This window comes from Apodemus sylvaticus, chromosome 5, assembly GCF_947179515.1.
Source record: "Apodemus sylvaticus chromosome 5, mApoSyl1.1, whole genome shotgun sequence".
NCBI lineage: Eukaryota > Metazoa > Chordata > Mammalia > Rodentia > Muridae > Apodemus > Apodemus sylvaticus.
Genome location: NC_067476.1, coordinates 57,789,146 through 57,803,573, shown reverse-complemented (window position 1 = coordinate 57,803,573; position 14,428 = coordinate 57,789,146). Strand labels below are relative to the sequence as shown.

Genomic DNA, 14,428 nt, shown 5'->3' with positions numbered 1-14,428 from the left:
GAACAGGTCTTAGTTATCTAGGAAGCATGTCTTCTAATTGCTCTTCAGATCCCTTCCCTGTAATAAAACATAGTGTTCACCCTTAACGATGCATAGGATGAATCACAAAGGAATGGCCATTGCCATGACAGCAGTCAGCAAGATCACCTGAAAACATGAGTCACCTCTTGTGCCTTCTCAGTAATCATACTTAATTTGTGATGAATCTCAAATTTCTCCCATCCTTTCCCAGATTAGATGTGATCATATAATTCCTGATCATGTATTGTGAATATTACCTGACAATAGGCAGATTAAGAGGGGTAAGGGGGCATGCAAATTATTTAATATGCACAGGAGGAAGTATGAAACTCAACGAAAGAGATCTGACACTTTAGCTTTAAATGTCATCTTCTTCAGGAGAAAGGGGGGGAAAGACTGCGGGTACCTTTAAAGGGTCCGAGGTCGATTCTTAGGAGAAACAGATGAGTTTCCCAAAAGAAACAATAGCCCGAGATAAAGTTCTCTCAGCTCTAGAGTAGTTGGCAGCCTGTGTAACTGGAGGCTCAGGGGCAGAAGTTCACAGTCACTGCGACTCTTCCTGCTGGGCAGACACAATCTCCCAGGCAATCTCTAAGAACTCCGCCCTCAGAAGACTGGGTGAAAAGCCCACGTAGGCACGGAGGAGGCAAACATCAGTCTCATCCCTGGCAGTTAATCTTTCCTATTTGATGAAGTTCCTGGGGAGAGGGTTAAAGGTAAATTTTCCATCTTTTGGAAGAAATTGCAGACAGATCTTAAAAAGAAGATCCTTCAGGGAGAGCCGTCTTCTTCATTTTGGGGGTAAGAATGTGACACAGAAGGTTAAGAAAGCCTGATTTTCATGCAGCTTCTGAGATCTTACAATTTCCTTTCACCTTTAAGGCCAAAATTCTTAGCATGCTAAAGCATGTCATGGATGTGGAGTTGTCTCCTGAGCCCCCAACATCATACACACCTTATTTTCTGTCTCCACAGCTAGATACTTAGTTTTCATTGAGTCAAAGTCTTGGTGCTTTTTCTTCTCACTTTGCTGTTTATATACGATAGGCTTATGTGTGGTAGGTGATCATTAAATGATTGTTATATAGATGGATGGATGGTTATTTCTTTATGCCAATTTACAGGCCCACCAAGTTGTAAATATTTATCTATCTATATGTGTCTTATAAAATGAATGATATATGTCTGATATATCTTCTCACCCCCTTCTATTATAATTTTAAAATTTTTACAATGTCTCAGAAGTGGAGAATTCATAATGGCTTTTAATTCATACAAATCAAGACTTTAAAAACAGTTCAAGAAAAATGTTAACTATGAAATCTGATATTTTCATTGACATATCCTTTAAGTTTGGGACACTAATCTAAAAGCAGAGGAACACAGAAAAAATAAACCAGGTAGATTTTTGCATGAATTTGGATTTGGGGAGCCGAGAACATTTTTTTTCTCTATCCCATACTCTGAATCACTACTACAGAATAGAGAAAGTCATTTTCCCTCCTTCTGAGTTCCTGGTTGGAACTGATCAGGTGATAAAGCACAAACTGGAAAGGGAAAAGCATTGCACACATGTCTTAGATGTATCCATGCTATGCCAGGAGAGGAGAGTGTCCGAGAAATGGCTTTGAATTCAGACCTAAGTACCATCTTCAAATAAGTAAAGAAAGGCTTGGAGCGGCCAGCTATAGGAAGAGGCCAAGAAAAGCAAGAGTAAATAAGGATAATGTTGAAACTGACTCTCCCATTAAGAGCCTCTAGAGATTTAGAGCCCTTCTCTTCCTGGCACAGAAAGAGACACCGTGACAAGTAGGCTTTCCATTGTAGGTCTACTTTTCCCTTCAAATACCACAATTACAGTTAATTTTCCGAGCCTCTCCTCCAGCCCCCCGTCTCTCAAAATAATCCCCATGCCAAAGAGACACGGAAGAGGCAACATTTCTGATCAGATTTGTTTTCCTGGTTCTTTTTGAGCCTATTATGTGCGGCCTTGATGGTGTCTAGTGACGTACGTCCACAGAGGGACACCGTCTACCAACTGTGTCAAACTTTCAAGAAGAGAATCCTAACTGCGCATTCTCAATCTAGCGCCATGCAAAACGGTAAAAAGCACCGCGCTCGCACAGCCTTCGTGCGGCCCAGTGCTCTGCTCTTTATTAATTGAGCAGCTGCAGGCAACTTACGCATTTAAGCCTTGGCTGGCTTTATTTTCTTATTCCATAATTGAGATTATCATAAGGCTGCACTTAGAAGATGGAAATAGTGTCTCAGCCTGGGGGAGGGACTGTGATGCATGTTTAACGATGATGTCAGGTCAGACGTGTGTGTGTGTGTGTGTGTGTGTGTGTGTGTGCCTATAAGTCAAAATATTTTTAAAGGTAACAATCTGGTTTACACATGGTTTAAACAAACACTTCCCAAAGCCAAGTGTGGCAGTGCATATTTTAATCCCAGCACTCAGAAGGCAGAGGCAGATGGATCTCTGTAAATTCAAAGCCAGCTTGGTCTACACAGTGACTTCCAGGACAGCCAGGGCTACACTGAGAAGACCTGTCTCAAAACAACAGCAACAACATTCTGCAAAAGAAAACATATGATGAAAATATGCAAATATGCAAACATACTCAATAGCACTAGCCAGTGGGGAAATAAACACAAATCACGAGTACAATAAGATACTAATCCATCTCCACCTACCCGCCAGACACCAAAGTGATGGAGATTCTGATAACAAGTATTGGGACAGTAAGGGCCGGAAGAATCTCAGAAGAGACTGAGACCTCTACCCAGTGTTTCCTAGTTCTTGTCATTATTGTGGGGGGGCAAGGGGGACTACTGGGGGAAAGGCAAAGTAAGGGACTGGGAGAGAGACTTTCTATGGAGTGGAAGGACACACTCAGGAAGTAAAACAGGGATTTGGACAGCCAGCTGTGCTTCCTGGAGGGAGCGTTCCCTATGAGCCAAGAAGGGGGAAAGGCAGGGAACTTGCAGATGAGTTGGAGACTCCCTGAAACAACCGTTATTCCCCTTTCTGACCTTTTATGTGCGTTTTTCAGATGTGGCATGGTGTCAGATGTTTCATGAGTACAGCCAGTCCGTAATGCTAACACAGGGACACCGGTTAGAAAGAAACAAGGAAGAGTTAGCAGCTCTCTCGGGAGCCATGGTGGTCCTCCTCAGTTCTAGCAAGTTCTCACTTTTGACTGTTTCAGCTCTCAGCCAACATCCTGCTGCCCTGTAGCAATACTGCAGCATTAGACTTCTGCAACATGCCCTTGCCTCTTTCCTCTAGCCTAGAAAAATCTCATCAATCCCTGGAAAGAAGATAAACCGGTACAATTATTTTGAAAAACTGTTTTCAGAGCCTAACTAAAGATACAGAGATGAGTATCTTGTAGCATAGGGATTCTACTGCGCCTAAGTTAGTTCATTGCTCAAAATAGGCAAGGCTGGAATATTCCAAATGATCATCAGTACCCAAAACATAAGCTATAGTGTGGTCACTATAGTGGGACATTACTCAGCAGTGAGGAAAAAAACATCTCTGTGTAACACATTGTGTTGCACATTGTGTGATTTCCATGTGTATGAAGTTTTAAAATAGGTACTAGTATAATTTTATAGAAACAAGAATAATGGTTATCTTTAGGAGTTCTTAATTGATCAGGAGATCAAACAAGCCTTCTGGGATGATAGGAACATTCTGTATCAGCCTTCAGGAATGCGGTTGATGTATTAAAACAAAATACATGTACTTTATAACCTATAGATTGCAAAAGAAACTCAGACTAAAGATAAAAGCCTAGATAAAAACTCAGACTAAAGATAAAAGCCTTGATTTTGCCCATTTTAGAATTTGTGTAAACAAGTGATGTTTCAACTTTTAGTGAAATCATGGGCAATTTTTACAATTTCATCTGAACTTATTTTCTAAGCTTTAATAGTGAAAATATAAAGATCCGTACATTATCCAACCATTGAATCCTGGTTAGGAAAAATTATCACACTAATAAAATTCAAGAGTAACCCTTGCAAATAGAATAATAAAAATTTGGTAGGGTTTTCAAACATTGCAAGGAGAGGATTTCTTTTTTTTAATTAAGAACCATATATACACAGGACTTCCATCCACAGGATCTATTTCTTAGCACTGTATCCAGAAAATTCTGTCTTCTGTGTTAGTACAGTCCCCCCACCCACCCTCACCCCATCTCACAAAGCACCACATCTAAAATACAGCATTAACTTTGAACAAGGTGAACTTCCCTATGTGCGGTTTCTGGAGGAGAAGATAAGGATGGCAGGCACTAGTGCCTGGCTTCTCCTCATCAGCTGGGTATAAACGACCATTCAACAAAGACGCTAAGGGCTTTGAGCTTTGGGAAGTGGTGAGAGGTCCAGTCGAGTCACTTCAACGTCCTGAAGCATCAAAACCTTATAAGAAGTGTGTGCATAGACAGGAAACAATTAGGACAGTCAGAGGACCTGCTAATTAACATTAGGCAAGGGAATACTCGAAAATGGAATTTACATTAACTTGAAGTTCCAGATGACACGCATCTTTATTAAAGGAAACAGAAGTAAACAGTACGTTAATTAAACCTTCAAATCCATTTTAAAACTCAGGTTTTAAAAATGTCACTTAGCAAAGAGAAACAACACAGTAGATTGTGATATCAAGCCACCAAAAGGGGAAACATTAAAATTAGTCTCTGCTGTTCATAAGTTCACACATCCTAAGAGAATACCACTATTTAAATATGTAGATGCAGTAGTGATTTTCTTGATTTTCGAGTTTTCTATATCGACTAGCAGGTATCCATTTAGCAACAGAATCCTCTGAATATGTTGGAATCATTTATATATTTCCAATGTTAAAATTGTTCTTCATGTTCCAAACTATGAAGACCCTAGCCTATTCCTAGAGAACAATAATTATTTAAATCTTACATGACCCTAAAGCCAAATAGACATTTCAATCTGTTATTAAAAGGGAAGTTGTGGTCCTCAGTATATAATTCAATAGGTTCGAGAGTCTCTGCCTCTGGGCTCAGTTGACCCTTGTGGTAATATTTCCCACACCTGATGTCAGTCCTGTCCTCTCCAGCCAGGTTGAAATCCAAGATTTTTTTCTTTTATTCTTTAATCATTTTTTTTACAGTCCAGTCCTATCCCCCTCCCAAACTGCCCCACCCCAGACTGATCATCATTCCTCTCCTCCTCCCCCTCCTCATCTACAAGAGGATGCCCCCAACCTCCCTAACCCCCCTTCCTCCCCACCCTAACCCCACCAGACCTCCCCTCCCTAGGACCTCAAGTCTCTCAAGGGTTAGGTGCTCTTCTCTCCCTGAGGCCAGATCAGGCAGTCCTCTGCTATCTATACATCAGGGGCCTCACATCATGCTTTCTAGTTGGTGGCTCTGTATCTGAGAGATCTCAGGGGTCCAGATTAGTTGAGACTGCTGGTCTTCTTATAGTGTTGCCCTCCTCCACAGCCTCTTGAGGGGGGGGGGGCTTCTCAATTCAACCACAGGGGTCTGGGCCGCCTTCCTGGTTTTGTTTATGCCATCCATTTTTTTTATTCCTTCTCATCACCCTCCCTTATCTAAATCTGACCTTCAAAACTCCAAAACACCACTTCCCTAATGAAAAATGCCCCTTTCTTCCCAAGCAGAAGTAATCATTTCTGCTCTATGCTCCCATGCCTCTAGCCAGTTTCTACCATAAATTAGAAACTCTGAATGGCTGTCTCATTTCCCTGGTTTCTCTGTAACCTTCTTCAAATCTCTACCTGGTGCACTTACTATACTCTTCATTGTCTAGCACCTTGTCAGCAATTAACAGGATGTCAGCCTGTGTTTGTTAGTGAATAAATTAACAATTCTAAAAAGGAGATTTTAAAAAAAGGAAATGTGCTTAAATTTTCTTAAAGAAATAAGCATAGAAAGAAAAAACATATTTTATATATCTCATTACTGTAGCATGAAGCAGGTGATTATTGAGTATAGTGTATAGTATCCTCACTTAAGAAAAATAAATTATATAGAGAGATCTGTGTGTGTATAAATAAAGAAAAAAGAGTAGAAATGATATAAATGATGTATTCATGTATGACATTCTCAAAAAATTAATTCAAAACAGTAAACAACAGCTAATTCACATACTGGGTGACTTTTGTATGCATCTGTAATATTAATGATATATTAAGTCACTTCCCCGTTTTGCAAAAAGATTAGTATACTGTGTGAAGACCAGGGACAAGAAACACCACACTCATTTATGAAGTTGTTTCCTCACATTAAAAATAAGGGAAAAAATTACTTTCAGCCGTACCTATCCCATAAGTTTGTTATAATAGAATAATCTTACTAGTATTTTGTAAGCTACAAAGCTTGGCTTAAACATAAAGATGCACGGGAACAGTAATGTAAGGACCCCGACTTAGGAGAATCAGGAAGCCTGCATGAGTCCACCATGGACAAGGTCAAATTCATACAAAATAGCAAATGGACCGCTCGCTCCGAGCAGGGGGTAACCTGTGTGCATCTCCATCACAAGAGCTAGGCTGCTCCTCCAACACAATAGGAAGTACGAAGTCCACTGCATCACTTGGATGCTTACAAGTTCTCCAAGACTCAGCCTGAGAGATGCCTGCAGATGAAGCAGTTCTCCATCCTGATTTACTCTCACCAATTAGAAGGAGTAATCTTCCTGCTTAAACTTTTATAAAAAGTTACAGGCTTTTTTTCATTAAACATCATCTCATCCTAGGTGTGAATATATTTTTTGAAAGGTAATACACAATGTGGAAGCCAAGGATATAGGCCTCACCTCCGCAGATGGGGTTCTCTCTAGGACGTTCTTTCTTCTTTCTCAGTCTTCATGTGTCAATCTTAACCTGGACCCCACCCAGCACAGGGTAAGAATGGAAACTGGTGAACCCCCAGATCAATGAAGCTTTTAAAATCATTCTAGGAAGCACTGAATGCTTTGGTTTGCCACATGGAGAATTTTGTGAATAAACACAGAAGCAGACAAGTCGGTGGTCATCTAAACCAATGGTGTGCAGTCCTGAATTGCCTAGGGCAGTTAGTGAATGCGGGTTTTTCACTCGGTGTTCCTCTCTTAATTAACATATCACTAGACATTTTCTAAGAGTGCCAGCTCTACTAGGAGTATCCAGGGCATGGGTATGCTGTTGCCTACGAGGCCCCAGGTTTTCTTCCCAAGGGAGTCACTGAACAATGCCTCTGATTCTCCCGAAGTCACTATGACCCCTCACAGCCTGTTCCGGGCTCTTCAGGATAATAAGCCTCCAGTTAATTGCTTGACGAAAAATGTCAAGATGTCTTTAAATTATCTGACTAATATTCATTTTGTGACTGTGGTTGATCTCGTTACTTAAAACTTTTTATTTAGACTCACACTAATTCATGAGCCTAGAGAGTGGAACTCGGCTCCCTCCCCCCCACCCCCACCCCATGCTTTGGATAGGGTGCAGTCCCATTGAAAAAGCAGGACAAATGTAACTGATCAGAACCACAGCTAGCCATGATTCTTCCCTTCCCTGTATCCACGCACCCAAAGGTTAAATTCTGACTTGGTGTCCGAGTTAAATTTTGACTTCATGCCTATGCCATAACTAAGTCATAAGTAGTTGCTGAAGCCAGCATAGCTTAATGACTTCTCACAGAGCCATCTTGTCCTGTCACTGTGTTGAAGAGTAGCTGAGTTTGTTATAGTAAAGCCTTCCCTAGGGTGTGGCTTACAACTCGAGGATTTTAGAAAAGTCACCTACTTTAAGTAGGAGGCCAAAGTCATGTTTCATAGACCACCATGATTTTAGGCTGACCTGCTGTGGAAACTAATGGGATGGGATGAACCTTTGTTTAAGTCAAGCTCTACAAGAAAAAGTCTGTACTAAACTTAAAAGGATGTATGTTGGTTTATCTATTGGGTATGGAAACCATATTCCTGTTTCTCATTCTGGTTTATATGGTATAGGAGACTTTAGTAACACCTCTGTGTCTTCCTTAGAAGACAAAGGGAAGATAAAAGCCACCAGTTCCAGTCAGCCCTCAGGCGCAGAAGGAGGCTCCTTTCTCCTCAAATCTGGCACAACGCCCCTGCCGCTTGGAGCCTTCGCTTCTCCCTCCAAGAGCACAAACGGAGCTCCGGGGTCTGTTGCTGAGTCAGAAGAGGAAAAAGCCAAAAAATTACTCTACTGCTCACTATGCAAGGTGGCTGTGAACTCCCTGTCACAGCTGGAGGCTCACAATACAGGTCAGCTGCCATCTTGGCAGTCTAAACAATGTTGACAACTAAACCCATCTCTTCACACTAGATCATCATATCTATTGTTCTCTCTCTCTGTCTGTCTGTCTGTCTGTCTGTCTCCTCTCCTCTCCTCTCTCCACCCCAGGTGTGATTTTAGGAAAGTATGGTCATAGTTACTGAAAAATACAAAGCAAGAGTAGTGTGGAGGCAAATGCATTCTTTATTTCATTAAAAAGCATCTACTATAGTCATTGATACACACTCATGAGGAATATATATATATATATATATATATATATATATATATATATATATATATATATATATACATTATAGTAGCCCAATGTGATAGAACATATTACTCAGTACTCAGATATTAAAATTAATGAAAAGAAAACATGTACTTGGGCTAGACATGGTGGTGTGTGCCCGTAATTCTAGCACTCAGGAGGCTCAGGCAAGAGAGTCACAAGGCTGAGACTAGCATGGACTGCAAGGTGAGTTCCAGGCCAGCCTTGGATACAGAGTAAGACCCAAAGAAAAGTAGGAGGTAGAACGGAAGTGGAGGAAAGGGAGGAGGGGAGAGGAGAGGAAGGAGAGAAAGTGATAGAAGAGGGGAGGGGAAAGAAGGGAAGAAAAATAAAATAAAGGGCTTCCTATAGTTCATTTCTTTCTTTGTCTTATTTAGGGTCTCATGCAGCACAGGCTGGCTGGCTTTGGATTTGCTGCACAGATGATAACCTTGAACGTCTGCCTCCACTTTATAAGTACTGGGCTTACAGGCATACAACCCCCAAGAAAGATAATGAAGTGCTAGGGCTCAACCACAGGTCTTCGCACATCCAGACAAACACTGCACCAACTGAACTCCACCTCCACCTCCACCACCACTACCACCACCACCACCACCACCACCACCACCACCACCACCCACGGAGTTCTTCCGATAGCTACTAAATAAATACCTCTTTCTTTTTAGGATCTAAACACAAGACCATGGTTGAGGCTCGGAATGGAGCTGGTCCGATTAAGTCCTATCCAAGACCTGGGTCAAGATTAAAGGTGCAGAATGGCAGTAAGGGCTCTGGACTACAGAACAAAACATTTCATTGTGAAATCTGTGATGTTCATGTGAACTCGGAGATTCAGCTCAAACAGGTAAGGTAACCCAAACTAGGCATAGCCGCCGCCTTAGGTCACCACTTGTCTGTCTAGGGCTCCTCGTCTTTAAATGGTTCTCCGTGTGCTCAAGGTTAAATTTAATAGGCAACAATCTGCAACATGCAAGTGCTGTGTAGAAGAGGTCAGTGCCCAATAGCTGAGCCTGCATTTCCTGCCTCTCAGCTTCCAGCCCCAGGGCTAGAGACAGACAGACAGACAGACAGATGTGCACCAAGTTCCCAGTGCATCCGGAGCCAAAGGTCATGTGACGCTTGTCTCCTAAACACACAACGGCTGGTCCCGGAAGACAGGCTCGGTGGTGACCATGGCAACCCGGGGGGCATCTGATCAGACTAGAGAACATTAGAAGGGCAGGAACGTTGAGCTAGAAGGAAATGTCCTCTCTGTAGGGGATCAGAACGATTTTTTTTTTATTTTATACAAACCACCTTTGAGGGTGGAAATGGAGAAGTCAGCTATGCTGTCTAGGGCACGAACCTTCCAGAGTCAGCTAATGCGCCGTACTTCTTTCAGCACATTTCAAGCCGAAGGCATAAAGACCGCGTGGCAGGAAAACCGCTGAAGCCGAAATACAGCCCGTACAACAAGCTCCGGCGCAGCCCAAGCATCTTAGCCGTGAGTCCCCGCGTGCCCGTCTTGTGGGGCAGCCTTGCTGGGTTGGATGGTGGTCAGCAAGAGAGAGTCTCTGGGGAGAAGTGGTCACTAGACTCTGGGAGTGTTCTTTTTGTTTGTTTAGCGTTTAATTGGCTGGGCTAGGGATCTGATACAGAACTTCCTACTTCCTGAGCAAGAGTTCTACCACTAAGCTAAAGAATTCACAGGAGAGAAGGTCTTGATCCATGGTGGTGCCTATGTGGAGATCAGAGGAAAACTTGGGGGAGTTGGTTCTCTCCTTCCATCTTGTGGGTCCAGGGGATCAAATTCTGGTTGTCAGGCCTGTCCACAGGCCCAGTACTGTTGCCTGAAATTAAAAAAAAAAAAAAAAAAACAGGCTCTTTCCTGCACTAGTGCCGGCAATGAACAGGCCACAGGGCTCCCCACCCACACCCTACACCCCACCTCGCACCCCACCCGACCCCCATGAGCTCTCTTACAAGGTGTCTCAGCCCCCCCAACTCTCCGGCCCTGCAGGGCCATGGGCCTCCCGCCTGGCCATGTTGTCCCTCAGTTAGCCACCTCTCGGGCAGGGCCCCAGAGTTCATTTTGCTACAGTACAACTGGGAAGAATCATGACTCTTAATGCTTAATTAACCAATCAAATTTATATATCAATAAAATCACAATTTACAAGATGCCAATACAGTAATTTCAGAGCCAGTTGATAATGAGGAAAGCTTTATCCCAATATGTCTAACCTTGTGAAATCATAGCTTCTTGAGGCTAGAAAGAACACGTCAGCAGCCATCTCCTTTCTCCTCCTACATAAGACACTCCTCTCTCCTCGACTCTTAGCTCCGCCTCCCTCTTGTGTGTCCAATCACAGGCCTCCCACTGGCCTAATGTGATTGGACAAGGACTATCCTGCAACAAAGTATCTGTAGAGCTTTGTCTGCGTAGGCAGGAGGTGCCTTTACCTGCTGAACCATCTCAAACAGGTTCAGAAATGTTAGAACAAAATGCTTACCTCCTGGATACAGTACCTTAGAACAGCAAAGTGGAGCAGTGGAGCAAAAGCTGGTGTCTCAGTGCTGCAGAGAAGACTGCTGAAAAGGACTTGCTGCTCTTGTAGGGGACCCAACTTTGGTTCCCAGTATTCAGGGCAAGCGGCTCACAGCAGCTCTAAGGGATCTGACACTTGAACATTGACGGTGTCTGTGCACACACACACACACACACCACAAGCACACACATACAATTAAAATGAAAATATATATATTAAGAGCTAATGTCAAAGACGACCTATTGTAAGTGACAAAGCTGAAAGCCTACAAGACCAAGTGATGTCTGGGGAATTCAGGGACGTTTCAGACTTGGAATGTGGGGCTACTTTTGTGACAAAAATCCATACATTTAGTATCTCCCTATTTTCTGGTATGTGTTTATATCTATATAAAAGTGTTTGTATTGCTCTTTCTGTTCATGTTTGTAATCAGCCCGCCCCCATTCTCAATATGTCCTGTTTTCAGTCCCTTGTACAAATACCTAGGGACTTCAGCAGCAGGTGTCATATAAATACTCAGATGGATGGATCCACAGTATCCCTGGGGCTAACATGGTCTTCAGTCTGAGGTGGAACTGAGCTAGGCCAGCTAGAGGGATCTTAGATTACCTTCTAAGCTACCAGTGGATGCCACACGCAGGTGGTACCTGTATTAAGCAGTTTGCTGCACAGCCCCTGCTGATTGCAAAAGACAGAAATTTAGAATTGATTTCTTCCTGAGAAGCATCCACACTGGGATTCTTTTAAGGAGAGAAGGTTTCTAGCCCACTGACAGTCACTGTCAAGCACAGAATTTGATTTAGCTGTAAGTTTTTTTCAGAGAATGCTCATTGCATGGACAGTACAAGAAATGCAAGTTGGTTTTATGTTCTCATCTCCTGGGTCCCAAATGTTCCATAGCTCAATTACCTAACCTCAATACGGAAGAGAAGTGAAAAGAAGAACCACACTTCTCAAACCCCAAAACTAAACATGTGGATGTTAGGGTGCATCCGAAGACGAGTTCAAGGCCAGCGTAGGCAGCCTACCTCTCTAGGTCACGTGGTTTTTCAGTTGAGCTGATCGCTAAGCAGGAACCTTCTAGGTGTCTCTCCAAAGACACAAGAGCTGCAGTATTAAAAATCAAGCCACACCCAGAGTCCCTGAACCCAGTGACAGCCATCATTTCATGACTTCTCAAAGTCAAGATGTTGCAAATCCAGTTTGTTGGTTCTGTAGGGGAAATCTCTGTGGCGCCGTGACTGGGTAAACAGTATTCTCACCCCTTTTCTGGTTCTCATCCCTTCTTTAGGCAAAGCTTGCATTCCAGAAAGATCTGATGAAGCCTCTGGCCCCGACGTTCCTGTCTTCGCCCCTGGCGGCCGCAGCTGTGTCATCTGCGCTGTCCCTGCCGCCGAGGCCATCGGCCTCTCTCTTCCAGGCTGCAGCCCTTCCTCCTGCGCTGCTGAGGCCTGGCCACGGGCCCATCCGGGCCACGCCCGCCTCCATCCTCTTTGCCCCTTACTAAACACTCGGAGCCCGCGACAGGCCAGGCCGGTGGGAAGGTGTAGAAGAAAAGCCCAAAGGATTCAGCAGTGTAAGCCCTGTGTGTGACTGTAAGTACCCCACCCACCCACCCACTCACAAAGTGCAGGCCACCTCCCAGCTCCACCTCCACAGACAAACGGAGGCCAGGCTCAAGAGCGAGCGAGTCTCTTCCCCGTGCCCTCTCCATCCTACCCTAGCCAATTGGTGTATCTGAGATACTTAAAAGTTTCTTGAAAATATATTGATCAGAAAAAGAAAACCGACCTGTGTATTCCCATGGCATGATGATCTGTCAGAAACAAAGGAATCTCTTCCTGACAGACTTGAACAGTAGGCTCTTCCTCGGATGTCTGTAAATAACTCCAGAATCCAAGCGGGCATTTTCTAGTGTGGAACAGAAGTCCATCGCAAGTGCTTAATTGTGGATACCATCCTCCCCACGGCTCATGGCGGGTTTTTTTCTTTTCTGGTGTACTAGTGTCCACAGGGATTGTGTACTGTTCTAGACCCGAGTACTGTTGTACCCCGTGTAGTACTAGATCGTAACTCTCGTTGAATTCAACTTTTTTTCATTGCTGTGTAATTGTTAGGAAGCAAAGTAGCTTTGAGATTTTTTCTCTTTAAGAGAACAAAAGATAATGTATTTTCTTTATTTCATGTTTTATTTGGAGATATTTAAACGAAATAGAAAGCCATATAACATAGCTATAATTACTACCTGTTGGCTATTTTTGTTTTAACTTATTTTTGTAGCGCCCTCACTGGTTTGAGTTGCTAAGCAAATGTATACAAGAAAACAAAAAGAGCTTCCTAAATTGCACATTTTTGCACCTTCTGTGCATCTGCAAGAAGACAGTGAATCCGTGTATTTCTACATAATGATCTTCATTTTAAACTTCTGTTTTTCATTGGTAAAGATGCTACATAACTCTGTGGCTCCCTGATGCAATAATGTACAGAATATATATAATTTATAAATTGAACAATCTGTCCTTCTGTTCAATGACTGTGTCGCAGCAGGTCATGTGACCATGCTTAACCTCCCCCTCAGCCCTACCCCGACCCCCCCCCCCAAAACAAAACAAAAACAGATGTTAAGAAGACTGGAATGTTTGTGATATCAGGGGCAAGAGGTATCATAAAACAACAACATAGAGTGAACTCTTTTAGAGGGCCTATATCTGCAATCTGTAAATGGTAAAATGTCTGTGTATTTTTTTAAATGTACCTTTTCAATAAAAGTACAAAAAAAACCTCCAAAAACCTGCTGGTGTTCCCTGCCATCTTTTCTCAGGAGACTCCTGTAATTTCACATTACCTGTTGAGAGCTGTCAGTAGGGAGGGAGACTGCCTCTTACATATTTCACACTTTACAAGCGTTCTTAATTGTCATGTTTATTCATTGCTGTCTACAGAGACTGTGTAAGGGCAGGCTTAGCTACCACTTTCTCCCCCAAAGCTGAAACATTGTCCAAAATGGTAGCAGCTTCCTAAACCTGTGCCTCTGGTTTCTTAGAACTTCGTGCAGGTCCTCTAAATCTTCAATTTACTTTTTATCCCCGTCAGTGACATTTATGGTCATTAATAGTGCCATGTCCCTCCATGGCCCCTCCCTCCAATCAGGACGCCCCCCCCCCCATTCTATCACTTTTTAAACATAACATTTAATGCACTGCTGCTTATTCTCATGAGCCATTTGCTTCTTTGCCAACTAAAAACTGTAGCCTAAAATAACAACCATTTTATTACACCAGGATTTCA

The 14,428-nt window shown here is 43.0% G+C and overlaps 1 protein-coding gene across 2 annotated transcripts in view; it reads left to right on the top strand.

Moving 5' to 3' along the window:
- Znf385b (zinc finger protein 385B) overlaps positions 1-13,915 on the top strand; it is a 391,151-nt gene extending 377,236 nt beyond the window's left edge. For both annotated transcript variants that reach the window (XM_052182775.1, XM_052182776.1), the window contains 4 exons: positions 8,059-8,304; positions 9,278-9,456; positions 9,994-10,095; positions 12,432-13,915. In XM_052182775.1, the coding sequence (XP_052038735.1) occupies positions 8,059-8,304; positions 9,278-9,456; positions 9,994-10,095; positions 12,432-12,647 (743 nt within the window). In that variant the 3' untranslated portion in view covers positions 12,648-13,915. The remainder of the gene's footprint in view (positions 1-8,058; positions 8,305-9,277; positions 9,457-9,993; positions 10,096-12,431) is intronic.
- Positions 13,916-14,428: the final 513 nt, after the last annotated feature.